Source organism: Xiphophorus maculatus, chromosome 22, assembly GCF_002775205.1.
Source record: "Xiphophorus maculatus strain JP 163 A chromosome 22, X_maculatus-5.0-male, whole genome shotgun sequence".
NCBI classification, from domain to species: Eukaryota; Metazoa; Chordata; class Actinopteri; order Cyprinodontiformes; family Poeciliidae; genus Xiphophorus; species Xiphophorus maculatus.
This window is the reverse complement of record NC_036464.1, coordinates 16,410,721-16,426,932: the sequence shown is the minus strand read 5'-3', so window position 1 is coordinate 16,426,932 and position 16,212 is coordinate 16,410,721. Positions and strand designations below refer to the sequence as shown.

Sequence of the window (16,212 nt, the reverse complement as noted above, 5' to 3'; positions counted from 1 at the left end):
CTACAGAGTCTAGAGAAGTACTTTTTTGTTCGTACAGGCAGTCACACTCAGGCTTGATCCCGACAGTAATTTTGGAGGTAATTTTGATAATTTTTCTCCTTACAAAATGCAATAAATTTAGATTTATTTGGGTTATATTGTGTAGTATGAAACCTTGTTTGATAATTTGAAACATTTACATGGGACAGAAAAGCAAAAACCAAAGCACTGCATGAAGGAATCCTGCACCTCAACATTTGACCCATCCAATTAAACGTCTTCTAAGGTAAACATCACATCTGTTATTGTCTGTCACAATGTTTTTTCAGGCCATGCCTCTAAATCTTCAGCCATTTTTCCTTTTTCCCAGTGATAAAACAGAAAACCCACAGCATGTCGAACCAGAGATCCAATCTGTGCACAAAAACACTGGAGGAGGGGAAAGCTCTCTTATTGACGTGCATTCTACATCTACACACACTTGCACAAAGACATGTATACATTTCTGTCTATAAGAGCTAAAACAGAGCGTATTATTACATCGTTCCCTGGTGATTTTACTCTTTAACGGTGTCCTTATTTTACTGAGGCGCTGTTCAATGAGCCACGCTTTACAGCAGCAACACACAGTCCAGATTTAAAATTCAACGCTAACAAAAGGCCCCGCTCATCAATCAATCTTGATTTTCCTGTCCTGATTCCATCATCCTTTAAGTGTCACGCGGCTCCTCTTCCTCTCCCTCTTTTCATTTCTTACCTCCCTAATTTTCCAAACAGTGTTTCTCCGTCTCCATGCGGCTTGCACACCTGTCTTCATCTCCTACAAGTCATATTGGTGGATGTGCCTCTATCAAGATCAGTGATGACCATTAAAGAATAACAGATGTGTTTTTCTGCAACCCGGACTCGAAGTGAACTATGTATTTACAGGAAGCATTAGGCATGTATGCCACATACACCAAATGTGCTGTATCAGTAAACCCTCACTTCTCATTTCCCTGATCTTCTGAGTTCTCCATCTCCTCTAAATGACTTAGATAGATACGGCCTCCTACATTCTAAATACACATCCCCCTCCATCTATCATAGTTTCCACCTGCCTCCTCTTTGAACTGTCTCTCTTCTTTTCCTGATCTACACCATAACCTGCACACATGCAAAAGTTCATATGTGACCAACCTGCCTTTATGTCTCATCTTGAAATAAAATCGTTCGCTCATCTCTTTGATCACTAGCCATCCTGGTTAAATAGCAGGTAGTAAAGTGCTTGGAGGTGCCTGGAGGTTAGCGATAGAAAGTTCATCTGCACTACTGCTCTGCCACAGCAACACTGAACGCTCGCTGCTCAAAATTACGATTCAGAGCGTTGAAGCTGCCTATCCTCCTGTTAAGTCAATAAATCATAGCATCTTTCGCTCTCATGTTTTCTAAGCAGGCAAAGATAAGCTCACTGACCTTCGGGACTCAGGTTATCTAGGTAGAACAGGTGAACATGAACACCAAAGTATAAAATAAACTGTATGTTTCACTTGCTCTGATAGCAACACATTGATAGTATAAAAAATATTTAAGGTGTATAGTTGTGGAGTCAACAGATATGTTAGCTTTGACTAGATCAAGAATATTAAAGTCTATAATATAATTTATTTATTTTTTTTTTCAAATTGAGCATTTACAAACTTTGAAGGCCCGAACACATTGCAACCAAATAAATACTTGCTTTGAACACATTTTAAAAATAAATTTAAAGTTATTACTACCTTAAAAAATGCAACACTGACATGCTGAGCAAGTGAAATTTAATCTCAGCTGTTACCTTTATGATAAGAGTGAACCTCTGATACAAGTCTCTGCTGATTGGTTTCAGAACGCGCAACTCTGCAGTGGTCCGGTTCAGGGAGAAATACTCTGAATATGTGTTTGGTTGACCTGCAAAAAGCAAAAAGGCAACACCAGCAACATCAGAGTAAACATTCAAAGTACAAATCATGACATAGGTGACCCAGAAGGACCCTTTTTTTCAATAAAGGTTTCTAAGGAACCTACCAACCAAGATGTAATAAAGAATGCCAGGTCTCTCCGATGGGGGCTGGATGTTTCTGTCCATGTCCACGGCACGGATAGGTGGGGTCACATTCAGTGGGTTCAGTTTAATCTGCATCAAAGGAGAAGATGGGAGTCAGAATCAGGATGAAAAATAGATGTAATAAAATACAGTTAGGAACAAAATCCTCCATACCCCTGGCAAATATAGATTTAAAGAAATCTGTTTATTTAACCAACATGTTTAATCTAACTGGAAGTAACATTTACACTGTGAAGTGACCCGGCAACAATCCCAACTAGAATTTTTTACAGAATCTGTGAAGGCTCATAATCAAAGTTGATCCTAAAATACCAGCAGAAGCATGCAAGAAGCTCCTCGGCAACTATAAAAAGGGCTTGACTGTTATAATGCAAATAAAAGTTAAACCATAAATTAACTTCCAAACAGACTGGTATTATGACAGTAAAGGGGTTAAAGTGTGCCATTTTTATTCAAATGTAGAGGTTTTATATGTTTTTTTGCTGTTGTTTGTTTTGTTTTTTTAAATTGAGATACCTTTTAATTTTTTATTAAAGAAATAAATTATTGGTTGAATGGACATTTTCATTTAAATGTGTCTACAATATAATTAACGTTAAATAAATAAAGATAATTAAAAAGTAAATGTACAGCACCTCTGCAAGTAGTTTGTCATCACTGGGCCCTTAAAAAAATTTCTATGCAGTACCACAATATTTTCTAAAATGCTGAATGTAAATAAATAAATGAAAAAAATCTTTCCAGGTTATTGGGCACATCATAAGCACAACCAGGTAACCTTGATAGTGGCACTCTTCAGTATGGACACAGTGACTGAGAAAAGTTTCACTTTGAATCTGACTTTTGCCCCAGTGTAGAACTGAACTTGTTGAATGTATTACTCTTTGGTTGATTACTCTTATAGATTAATCAATCTAAAAGATGAGATTAAAAAACAAAAAGAAAATAAATTGGTGAGAAAATTCTGATAACCTCAAACATAAGTCAATGTTGCTTTTATTTTTGGCAGTAATAATCAACCAGATAAGTTGATTATCTGCAATGTCATACAACACTTTTGGAGCAGTTTCTCATCACCACATTCCTCAATGTGCCTAACAGTAATGTACATCAAGGATATTATGTTATAATGATTTTGGCTACTTCCCCTGCTCCTGTATACAGCTAAGCACATATTTACTCCAGTTCCACCTCCGCACTAATGCACTAACATATGGTTAAGAGAAAAAATGTTGAGTACTCTGCATTAAAGAATTTCTCTCCTCATGTGAAATGCCTCCATGTTGCTGCTACAGTATGTGCAAGCATTAAAAAAAAGCCTGTGACGAACCTCCTTAGCAGACAGAGACAAGGCAAGGAGCTCTCGGTAAAAGACCTCCTCCCTGAGGGGGTATATTTATATCTTTCAGCTCTGGAGTAATCCTTACACCCCTCACCAATCAGCCCTCTCGCTTTTACAATGTATGGAGGTGTACTAAATCAAATCCCCCTAGCTCTGCACAATGATGATTAGCTATAATACCCTCCTCCAGCAGTCATTATCCAGGGGACTCCACAGCCCACACTGTATCCCCCCAGGACAAAAAATAAATACGGATCAACTTAATATTGCCTGTCTCCCCATTGTGATTAATTGTATTCACTCATCAATTACGAGAAGACAAATCCCCCAGTGGACAGACATGTTAGTATAACGATTACAACAGAACGGAGAGGAGACTGAAATAAAATTTGAATGAGAACTGCAAAGCTTGCGTTGGTCACTCATCTTATATGCTCCAAAGAAATCAAGAACCTGTTCTGGGTGCTTAACAAAGATGAGTGGCATCAATACACTGATAGACCAGTTAGCTAGGAAGTATATTCCAGCATGCTGATGATGGCACTTTTAAAATTCCGTTGTTCTTGTGACAGTAACAATAAAGATTTATCTATCTATCTATATGAATACTGTAGTATACAGTACAGACCAAAAGTTTGGACACACAGTTGTGTCCAAACTTTTGGTCTGTACTGTATATGTCAAAAAGTAACAGTGTCTTTAACATCTATCAGCATGAACCTACAACTCCTATATAGATTTGAAGTAAAAATAAGATTACATGGGAGGAAATGTCAACATTCTTAAAATCGACAATAATAATAAAAAAGTGGAACAGAGGTTCATTGATCAATATTCTTCAATATTAGGGGTAATTTTATTTAACATCTATTCCTTCCTTTCTTTCTCACTTGAAAATGTCTTTTAATTTAGTCTACCGTGTTTCTAGGGTTTTAGCTTCCTTGTCTTGGTAAAACTGTCCAAAAATACTCCCTTAAATAGAAATTCTGTGGCCAAAACCAATAAACCAATCCTCCACTCCAACTGAGGTGACACAAGAGGATATGCGTTGACAATTAGGGAACCTGAAAGGTGCATAATGAGAGATACCCAAGTAGACTAAATTTGAAGGTGATGACAGTTGTGTCTCCGTCTTCTTCTCACCGGTTCAGTAAATTCAGGGATAGCAGCACGATAGGTGAGTGGGTTGCAGTCACGGGTGTTGTTCACCAAAATGCAAGGCAGAAACATGGGACCCAGGTCATCTCCATCTAAGATATCCACAGTCAGAGTTGTGGTAGCGGTGAGTCTGTTTGGTGGGTAAGGAGCACGGTCCTGGTGGGAAAAAATAGAAATTAACTCCTCGACATTGATCCAAACAATCCTTTAACATACAAAAGTAATCCATTGTCCATCATCTTCTGCCCAATCCACTTCAAGCTAATGCCGTGTTCTGCTTTGCTCTATGGGGGTCGTTTGTGAAGAAATGTGAGGTCAAATGGTGCCAAGGTTGGCGTGGTTGAGTGATGTTATCATGTAAAACTTACATTTCAACAATGATATCATTGCTCATAGTCTGTCAAACATTTTGTTGAGGAAAACAACTCAGAGAAAACATCCAGGAAAAGAGCTGTTCTCAAGAAAGCTTCCCTGTTGAAATAAATCTGCTTTGCAGCAGGAGTTTAAAAAAAGACTAATCAGCACAGCTTTTCAAAGATTTACCTTTTCACTATAAATGAACCCTTGACACAAGTGGAGCAGAGATTGATCATATTACTTCCTTGCATTCTGTAATTTGACAAGTACATGTCAAATTCAACAGTTTAGTCAGGTAACCATTGCCAGCTAAGAAGAGCGACATGTAAAAGTTGCTGAATGCTAAATTAATATCAGTGGGGCTGAGCAACTGTCCATTCTTCTGAAAATATTGATGAGCATAAAGCATAAGGAAAGTATAATGATGCTTTCTGTCTCCCTCAGAAGTCAAAGATGGGAATAAGGTCCCATTCCAATAGATACTGTTCCAGCTGCAAGACAGAAAACCAATGTGTTCAGTTTGTTGCTGAACTAAATGACCGGGCTTGCTACTATTACTATGAGAATACAAGATGACAACAATGTTGCACAATGGGTGTATTGATTGACCTTAACACAATTACTGCATAATGTTTTCACACATAGAGTATCATTCTCTTCATCGCTTGTTTCTGAGTGATTTAATGAGGTGAAAACTGAAAAGAGCTGTCGAATATTATCAATATGGGGATAACGGGATACAAAAATAACTTTTCAGTTTGCATCTTGGTTTTGCAGCCGCAAACATTTCTACATTTCTTTGAAGTCAAACAAAGAAGTTCATAAGAATAAAGTAAGAGAAAACATCATGACCACACTTTTTTCTTCCACCAATTAATATCTCTGCTACACCAATAGCCAGCTTCATTAGCGATGGTCTTTTGCAGCTCATCCTTCTTATGAAGAGTGTCAATCACTGCTCAAAAACTTGAGCTAAACAATTGAAATGCACTTTTTGAATATATTCTAATTTATTGAGATGCACCAGTCAGCCACAGCTGAGGAAGACATCTTGAATATTACAAAACAACTGTATTCAAAAATACCTGTAAGCATAAAGGTTAGTTCACTTACACTGGCTCGGACCAATACCAGGTAGCGAGTTTTGTCCTCGTAGTTTAGCCTCCCAGCCAGGAGAATAATTCCTGAAAGTGTGTTCCCAACCCTTACTGTGTTGTTAGATACCTTAAAATGAAAAAAAGAAAGCAAAGTAGGGTGATAAATCAGAAATTCTGATGAAATTACAGCAGCTTAAAAGGTCCTTAATCTGCTCTAACTTGTCCATATACCGGATCATCGGGATTGTAAAGGATGCTGTATTCTATTTGTCCATTGGGCCCGTCATCAATGTCTGTCGCACCATTATTTCCTGAAAAGCCGCTGAAAATGGTAGTTCCAACTGGCGTGAGCTGAAAAAAAAAAAAAAAAAAAGTGGGAGAGAAGGAAAAGAATAAAAATCAGCTCATGAAGCTTCCTCTGGGCAGAACATGAGCTTACAGGAGAGAGCTATCTTATTCAACCAGCACTATTGCCACTCTATCCCATTAATACAGAAAAAATAAAAATAAAAAGGGAAATGTAGCAGTCAGCAGCAGTCTGAAGGCTTTCGTGCGCCACTGACAGAATAACAAAACCTAAGTATGAGAACCACTGCTGTTCCCCAGAGCCCTGAGCAAAGTCCACAGGACCAGGCAGCAGGCAAGAAATGTTGTTCAGGGAAGTTGACAGCAATGTAGAATGACTCACTATACTGTTGGGGTAGCTGCAGATGGCAACATTAACAAAGTGTGACAGAAATTTTGAACTTGCAATGCACAAAAGCACTGAAAGCACTGTGAGGAGTAACAACTGCAGAGCTCTGCAGGGAGCTATATTTGATCTCAAAAACATAACTTCAAAGACTAAAGATTCACTTTCTAACTACTAGTTATATCAGCAGGTCAAAATGTACTGAAAAAGTACTGCTAGTAGAACATACACATTTACAATATGAGAAGAAGCTCCTGTAGTGCACGTCGCTAATGTGCAAAATTATTTGCTAATAGCAACTTGTCCATAACCAAAACTAGAAAAAAAATACAATTATTTGCATGAAAGAAATGAGCTAAAAAAATTATATGAACACAGGTGCATCTCCATGAATTAGAATATTATCAGAAGTTAATTTATTTCTCAATTTAAAAAGAAATAATAATAATAATAATAATAATAATAATAATAATAATAATAATAATAATAATAATAATAATAATAATAATAATAATAGTTATTATTATTATTGTTTTTATTTCTAATAAAACCCCATGTTAAGTTAAAAAAATTACTTGAGGTCCAAAGGAAACAAAATTTTGTGAAGAAAATTCCATACTACTACTGTGAGTGTTAAAGACTCAAAATTTGGTTGAATTTTTCTTTTTTTGTTAGTGTGGGCATCACAATCATCTTGAAACAAAAACTCTTTTTTTTAAACCACAGTTTCTTTCTTCCATTTAACTTTCTCTTTACATATAACTTTGTGAACATTTTAGCAACCACCTTTTCTACCTTACTTTTCTTGGAGGGTTTCAATGACAGTTTGCTGGACAATTGTTGAGCCAGCAGTCTTCCCCATAGCAGTGTAAGCCATAACGTGGCCACAACGTGATATTTCCGTATATACGAATATTTGTTTTCGTTTGTCTTGCATAACACTGACAATTTGTGAGAAACTGTATTTTGTATTTTTGATGAGATGTGTACCATGATTATCTTATTGGTCCATACAATATAAACAATTTACACTTTGAAGTGTATATAGAAATAAATCAACTTTCGAATGGCTACCCAGTTCATTGGGATCCATCTGTATCCAAGCAGATTAATAAAATTTTTAAGTTTTAAAGGAAACCATAAGGATTTGAGTCTGTTGTTGGATTTTTATGTAAAATTTTGTTTCTTCATACTTGATTATTCTTCATAATAATCAATTGATTATCGATCTATTCAATAATCAATTGACACCAGCGGGTTAAGGTAAGAAGCACTCAGTGTATGTTGGAATTTAAAATTCTCTGACAAACTCAAAAAAATTAAAAATAAAATTCTGGCCAACGGCAATATAAATGACAGTAGTATATTCCTGGATCCTTTTCAAGAACTCCATGACTGAGCTGAAACAAATTTATTGGACAGATGTTAAAGCAAAATTGGTTCACTATGTTTGTGCATATTGTTTTGTTTATTTATTTAGGTTTATTGAAATATGTCTATGCATGCAGAGCAAGAACTGCTCCGTTACCTCATTTATTGAAACATAGTAGCGTGGCTGCTGAAACTGGGGGCTGTTGTCATTCTTGTCCCTCACAACAATTCGAACTTCGTGTAAAATAACCGTACCAACCAGCTCATTGGTGCATTGGACCTGAACCACAATCGTTGTGATGTAATTAGGTGGCTGCAAGACAGGAAAGAAAGACAAAAAAAAAAAAAATTAGTCATTGCACTGATCTAATTTGTTGTTCTTGGCAAGAAAATTTATTTCATGAGAAAATATTATCATATTTTCTTAGATTGTTAACTGTCTAAACACAAAGCACATCTCTAGAACGCAGAAGAGACCACTGAGAGTCCCAAATTATTTTAAAATATTTCTGGTAAAAATGATGTTCTGTTAGGATGTAAATAGAAAGCACTAGCCTGTTATATTAACAACAGTATTTGTCAGTCATAATGTAAACTTAGCAACAGAGGTTAATGTGCCCTTTAATTAAAGCATCAAGTTATACCTAACCTCTTCATTTGTAGTGAAGTGTATGTTGTAATTTCTCCAATTGATCTTTCTGAGCGTTCCCATCAATAGCATAACATAAAATCCACCTCACTGCACTTAGTGCATTTAATCTAACCACTAGCCTTAAAATGGTCTTTAATGTGCTAACTACTTTGCTTCCATCTCTCACATTCTAAACTGCACCATTCAGCCTGATCTATGTGAACAGCATTTTTTTATGTGCACCAACGAAAGATTAACCAAGCATATTATCCAAGATGCAGGTATGCATATTGGTCTGCATGAAGTCGTCAAATGACTGTAAACCTATTACAGTAATTATCTAATTCTAGGCAGAAAATGCTCTCAATTACCCCCAATTCTGTTGTAAAATAATTTATGACTTACTGCAAAAATAAACAGCAGCGAAATGCAATAAAGACCAATAATAAATAATAAACTGTCCAATTTAAGAACTGAAAATGACTATTATTGTTTTAAGCAGATTAAAAAGGTAAAAGAAAACGTATACGTATCAGAAATGAAATGTTTTTGCTTAAAAGTGTCTTGACAAATTTTAACCTCTCCTGTACTCACATCTCTGTCCAGAATGCGCCCGGTGCTGTTGAGATAAAGTCTCTGCCGTGATGGTTCCAGTATAACCCAGTAATCATAGTTGTCAAGTAGAGTCAGAGAGATGGTTCTGCCTGGGTCCTGGGCCCTGCCATTGATTTGCATGTTTTCCACCAAAACCGTACCTGTTCACACAGAAATGTATCCATTTAATGCAAGACACTTTACTTTTGTCATTTTATTTGAGGACCTGTTGATCAGTGAATATGTCAGCAGGACACTAATGACAATGCAGTTCATTTCAGTTTATTTATATAGCCCAAAGTCACAACAAATGTCATCTCAATGCTCTTTACAACACAAAAAAGCCAAATACATATAATCAAACCAATACAACAAAATCAAATTCAATCATAATTATTATTATATAATAACATAGTTCCACTCTTTGGAGCAATCACTCCTTAAAGACAAGTACGTGGCAACACTGGAAAATTTAACAACACTTCTGTCAGGTGCTTTTGAGTGTGCGTGTACAACCATTTTTAACTAGAAAAGTGGCAGCATTTTATGTGTTATATTTTATCACTGTAACATTTCCAAAAATGAAAACAACCGATTGTACAACCTTTTGGTAAACTTTGCAAAGAAAACCTTGAGGACGAATATTAAGATTTATCTCATGTGATCGTTCAGCGATTGACCAATCATATGAAGATCATATGTCTTCCAAGTACTAGAAGACGTTGCAATTTTTTGTTTTTACATTATACACTTAGAATTAATTAATTACCAATGTTTGTAGGCTTTTTTGTTTACATAGGAAAAACTCAAAACTTTATCAGCTTACAGTAAATTTTCCCTGGCTCTTCTCATTCAAGTCGTGAGTTCTTTTATTTACACACTGAATTCAGGCTAATAAAGTGCAATTGAAAATACCAAATTTAGAAGTTATATTCCAACTGACTTCCAGCAGTGCCTCAATGAAAATTTAATGGCATGTGTAAACAGAGGGATGGTATAGTGAAAGTCTTCTGTCAGTATAACTTAAATATAAAAAGCTTGTCCACAGCTGTTTGTGTTTTGATTATCTCTCAATTTCTTAGTTCTTTTTTGTTTCCTGTTCTTCATATTGTGGTTTAGACTCTTCTGCTTCTATTTGTCCTTATAGCGTTTTGTTAGTAAGACCCTCTAAATTTCCATTAAGTTTCTCCTGTATTCACTCTTCATCCTTTCCTCAGTTCACTACTTTCATGACTGATTTTTATGTTACTCATCACATCCCCACAGTATTTAACTTTCTTGGTTTCTTTCTCTCACTGCTGGATTCAACTTTTACTCCTGTCCTGCTTCCCCAGTGGTTTTTTGATGTGTCTCTAACTTCTTTGTTATTAAAATTATCATTCTACAGTACACTGTGCATCAATCAATTCTCTTTTTGTTGAGGTCATTTCAGTCGGACTAAAAAAATATAATTTGTCTTGTTGCTGTTTGAGTCCTCAACATGCACTGATCACATATGCCAAGCATCCAGTCATTTTAAGAATGCCCATTTGTCCACTGCAAACAATGAAATCCCGGACATTATCATCAATTAATAAAATCGGACCAGACCGAACTTAAAAGTCGGACGCAATGCTATTAGCACCTAGCATTTGTCAATAACTCAGGTGGAAGTGAGAACATTGCACAACATAAATAATCACCTGGGTGAAACACAGTGTGCTAAGTAGTAAAACATTATTCAATGAAGCTTTGAGGCAGAGAATTTGCCCTGAGAAATTTTTATAATCAAGGTAATCAAATCCTTTAAAGAATTGCGAAAGCCCCATTTTATAATGTATTATTTTGCTAGAAGTAGACATCAGATGATGGACTCACTGTTGTCAAAAGGATGGGCATATTCTGCAGTAATACTCAGACAGGCCATAGCGTCTGGTATGGTGTTTAAAAAATCGGTTTCTATGGTACTAAGTGCCACAAGGAAAAAGCTATAACACCATAAAACGTCAATTCAAGTCAGAGCATGTTAATACTTTTATACCAAATTATAACACTACCATCTGAAAATGGATAAAATTGACCAACTGGACCAGGTAACACTTTGAAAATTCAATTTGTGGTAATCCTTCACAGTTCAAGTTTTTGTGAGCTCAAAGATGATATTCTCCATACTTTTACGAACATTCTCAGAGATGGTTGTGCATGAGAATCCCAGTAGATCAGCAGTTTTTGAAATATTTAGTCTACCCAGCTGGCGCCAGCAACAACACCACATTCCAAATCATTTTAGTGATTCTTTTGACCATGCTCTAGCTCGGTTTGATCATCATCAAGTCACATCCACCATACTCAAATGCTTAAATATATTGAGTTACTACCATATGATTGGCTGATTTGCTATTTGTGCGAACAAACACTTGGATATATGCACTAAGATCTAAAATTATGTTTAAGCTTACAATCTGAACCTTAAAAAAAACACAAACTAAGGCCCCACAGGCTGAACTAATCTATTGCATGTAAAACAGAGGATGCTGTTGTTTTAATGTGTTTTTTTAATTACAGACTTTAACATCTTGTGCTTCATAATTTCATAAAGCAGGTCTAACCATCAAGTCATTAGTCACTCTGACTCAGATCCTCAAGAAGGAGCACAGATGGTGGTGTGATGGACGCTCCCACATTGTAATTTAAAATCCCACGACTGCATTTTTATGCTTTTATTAATGACAGAGCTCCTTGTTTCAAGTAGTCAAGATTTGATGCATCTCTGCATGTTGTGATTGCAAGAACCAGTAATTATCTTTATCACTTGGACTCAACTGTATCTGAAAAATGGTTCTTCTGAAAATTTAATTTAAAAGTCAAAAGCGCCCCATGTTGCAAGTTCATTAATCTGAAACGCAGCTTTACATAAATATGACTGCCTCAGTAGCTCAAGAGGAAAACTACATATTTTTTTCTCCCAAAGTCTAAGGTTGTAATTTAGAAGGCTGCTATTACAAAGGAAGGGAGAGAACCTCTTATTTCTCAAGTTAATTGAACAACAGTTTACCTGCTTTGACAGGCAATTCTACCACAGTTTTGGCTACATCCTATCTCTGTTGTCCTCTTCCTAGTCTGTTGTTAGGCTGTCTCTTGTCAAACATGGCTCCGTCCTATGTGCTGCTTTTATTGTACTTGTAAATAAGTAAAACCCTTTTAGTTGCTTGAAACCCAGCCAGTTCCATTAGTAGTTAGAGCAATTCTCTGATCTGGATTTCACAGAGTCTACAACCCACAAAGACAGCACACATGACTTACATATATCCAAATATTATTATTTGCGGCATCCACCCATAACTGCACCAGAAAAAGAAAAAAAAAATGGAGAACCACTTTCAGTCTCAGAGCAATGAAAGAATAATTATAATTTAAAAATCAGTATGTAGGATGGAGTTTTGTTTAAAAGAGGTTTAAATCGAATACATAAAAGGGTCTCTGTGTCACAAGAAAGAACATCAAATGTGTTTTCTCTCAGTCTGCTACTAGTCAGACGCATGTTATTGGGCTTATTGTTCAATAATTCTAGAATTAAACAGTTATAAAAATATAAAAGTAGAGATAAAGAAAAGAAAAAACAGGAAAAAAATAATACCTTTACACTAAAAAAATATAAGGTAATTTCAGTTAAGGTCTTGCTTCACTGTATAAATGAACCAATAAGACTAAGATGAATAAGAATGAACAAATTAATGAAGTACACATGACATACTTGAAGGAAAATCTGTGTACTCACTTAATGTGCTGTTCGACCTGCAGGTATGGAAATGTAAGTTTGTTCGTCAGTCGAGAGGGCAAATGACTCAGAAAAGTTTGTGTTTAATTGTTTAATTTTACTTAAGACACATTTAATTAAGTTCCCTTTCTCTAAGTCATGTGTGACTGCTGTTCCTCAGGCATGCACTCAAACAAACATTAACAATACAAACTTGCACCAGCTGCCAAGGGACCTGGGAAGAAATATTAAAATAGGAATTTTGAATTCTGTTTAACCAAATGAGGAAAGATGTAATATTGTTGCCATCTTACCACTTGCCATCTTGTCACATGTAATTACATACTTATTTCAGTATTCCAATACTGATCATGCAACATTGAAAAAGCTGTCAGTCAGCAATATTTGAAGGTATAGCTGCTATACTTATGACATAGATAATCAGAAACATGTCAAAACACTTTTTATGAATATTTTAAATTAAAAATAAAATATATATTTATACAAATATGAATATAAACTGCCAAAGTTAGGATAAAATCTCAAGGTTAAAATTGTGTTTGGTTAATTCATTTATTTATTTATTTTTAAGACAAAAATGCTCCTTGCCATTAAGTCTTTTACTGTTGGAAATCCTGTTAAGTTTAGTCAAAGACTGTGAAGATAAAAGATTGGCACTAGATGCAGAATGTGATCTTGATTTCTTAATGCATAGAGTCTGCCTTCAACACTAACAGGTCTTACTTTTATTGAGGGAGAATCTATCCCACACCAGCAAACTACTTTCACAAAAAGCTGTGAGGCATTGGCAGAGAGGATTAGGCAAACCCACAAGTCACAGATTCAACTCTGCTGCTCATCTCAGGGATGTGTTGATATTACAAAACTGCTCAGTGTAAGGGGAAATAAACTGGTCTTCCAACAGCACCAGATCTAATTCTAAAAAGCTTAGATAGAAGAAAAGTGAAACTGACCAAGCAGAAATCGCTTTACTTTTTGGACAAGATTTATATTCGTTGCACATGTAGTCATACTTTCCAAGCATTTACTTTTTTTAAAAAAAGATTGGGTTTTTTAAAATGCTGATATTGATTATTTAATCACAGACAAAATGACATGTTCAAAAATAATGCATTTAAACACACTGTGGAATGCAAATCTACATGCATTTGTGTATTTTAATTAGTAAATGTTAGATGTCCAATTGCAAGTAAATGAAGTACATAATGATCTGCGGACTAGTAGTGCTCACGTGTCAATGGAGGGGAGCAGGTGAGGAGCATTAAATGAATGGGTTATGTGATTAAACAGCGCTGATAACAGGGTGGAAGTACATTGAACTCTGCTTTGGTGAGTAAACGTCACCTCTGATTGTGAAAAATAGAGGCCTAACTTTTAAATCCTCAAAGGTGAAAGTTATCTCAAAATGTTACTCTACTAGTTTTTCACTTTTTTGTTACTGGCTTTGATTGAGACTGAATGGTAGATCTCCATAAAATACACCAAGTGTAGATGGTGTAAAATGACTAAAACGTGTGGCACAAAGAGAGCCAGAATACTTCTAAATATAGGACTAAATGACAGAAATCCTATTCTGTGAAATAACTTTCCTTTTTTCAGTTTTTCCAGACATACAGTAGGTACTGATTTAGGAGAGTGCAAAGTGTAAAGCTGCTGGTTTATGAGCCTTCAGAAGCATCGCATGTACTTATTGTGTCAAATTGATGTTTGATGAAAATAAATATGAATAGTCATGATTAATTAATGACAAACACTTATTAATTTGGTATTTCTTTAAGGATGTACCATCACTAATTTTTAATACAGAGAGGCATGGTGTGGCCTAAATCATGGGGAAAAGTGCAGACTTGACATTTTAATGAAACTCTCCACAAGGAGTGTAAGTTACAAAAAGTCATTGCTGAAGAGACACACACCAAAGGACTTGCAACTGTAATTGCAGCAAAAGGTGGTTACACAAAGGATAGTCTCAGAGGGACTGAATACTTTTGCACACCGCACTTTTCAGTTTTTTTATTTGCATAAAATGTTTTGAATCATTTTCTTTCCACTCCACAATACCACGTTTTTTCACATTACATTCCAATGGAATATGTGCACGTTTGTGGTTGTAATGTGGCACAATATGGAAAAGTTCAAGGGGTATGAATACTTCTGCAAGCTACTGTATGAGAGTTTCAAGAGAGAAAGAGAGAATAGAAAAGCAAGTCATCTACATGCAAAGTATCCAAGGTTATGTACAATGGTTTACAGACACTTTTGGTAGATCAGCAAATTTACCCTTTTTTGGCCTGTTTAAAGCCATTTAAACAGGCCAAAACCCTCAACCAGTAAACACGTAGTCTTGGAAGAGAAAACATTCATTTTGTCCAGACTTAATACAGACCTAGTTTAGGAGAGTACTGGGATGAACTGAAAAGTTGTTTTAATTGCTATTTCTAAAATACTAACCCAGCTGTTTGGAACTGGTGCAATATTTTTTTGTTTGTTTTGTTTCTTGAGAACTGAGCAAATTACTGTTAAAAAAATAGTTCATCCTGCATCAGCATCTGTTAATGAATATCTGCATAAGAAATAATATTTCTCCAAAGCTCAGATTTCAAGAATAAAGCTTCATATCTTATTTAAGGTTCTAATTTATAATCAACTGAGGTTTCATTAATAATAAATAAGGTTTTGCTAAGACGGATAGCAAAAGAGTGATACAGCGGTCATATTTTTTAAGCACATACTTGCGCAAATAATATGAGACCCCCAGAAAAAAAAAATTGTTTTAAATGTGTTTTTGCATGTTATCAAGCGACAAATATTCCTGGGAATAGCGAAACTACTACAGAGTAAAGAAATGCCATTTAATTTTTATTGCAGCAAAAAGAATTGGCTTTTAAAGATCTGGCTCAATTAATTTCCAGTCTGTAACTACTATAAAATATATGACAAAAGATTCTGTCTAAATCTATATAGTCACGGTTCAGTGTGGACAAAATGAAAAATATTTTTTCAACAAAATAGCTGTATATTTGCAGTTATACAGCAAGAGTAATAATACAAAAAATTCAAAAACACAGCTTGCTCAAAGAGGAAAAAAAGGCACAGCTTAATTTAAAATATTCTTAATATTGCCAAGACATTAATAGAAACTTGTTGAG

The 16,212-nt window shown here is 35.5% G+C and overlaps 1 protein-coding gene across 9 annotated transcripts in view; it reads right to left on the bottom strand.

Annotated features, from left to right (window-relative positions):
• The window catches only part of LOC102234462 (protocadherin-15-like), a 175,772-nt gene that overhangs the window by 81,093 nt on the left and 78,467 nt on the right, over positions 1 to 16,212 (bottom strand). For all 9 annotated transcript variants that reach the window (XR_002752137.1, XR_002752138.1, XM_023327534.1 and 6 more), the window contains 7 exons: positions 9,307 to 9,467; positions 8,239 to 8,394; positions 6,251 to 6,370; positions 6,036 to 6,146; positions 4,551 to 4,721; positions 2,026 to 2,134; positions 1,796 to 1,908 (listed from right to left, as the gene is read on the bottom strand). Coding sequence is in view for 7 of the 9 variants with exons in the window: in XM_023327534.1 (XP_023183302.1) it covers positions 1,796 to 1,908; positions 2,026 to 2,134; positions 4,551 to 4,721; positions 6,036 to 6,146; positions 6,251 to 6,370; positions 8,239 to 8,394; positions 9,307 to 9,467 (941 nt within the window). In the remaining 2 variants the exon portion in view is untranslated. The remainder of the gene's footprint in view (positions 1 to 1,795; positions 1,909 to 2,025; positions 2,135 to 4,550; positions 4,722 to 6,035; positions 6,147 to 6,250; positions 6,371 to 8,238; positions 8,395 to 9,306; positions 9,468 to 16,212) is intronic.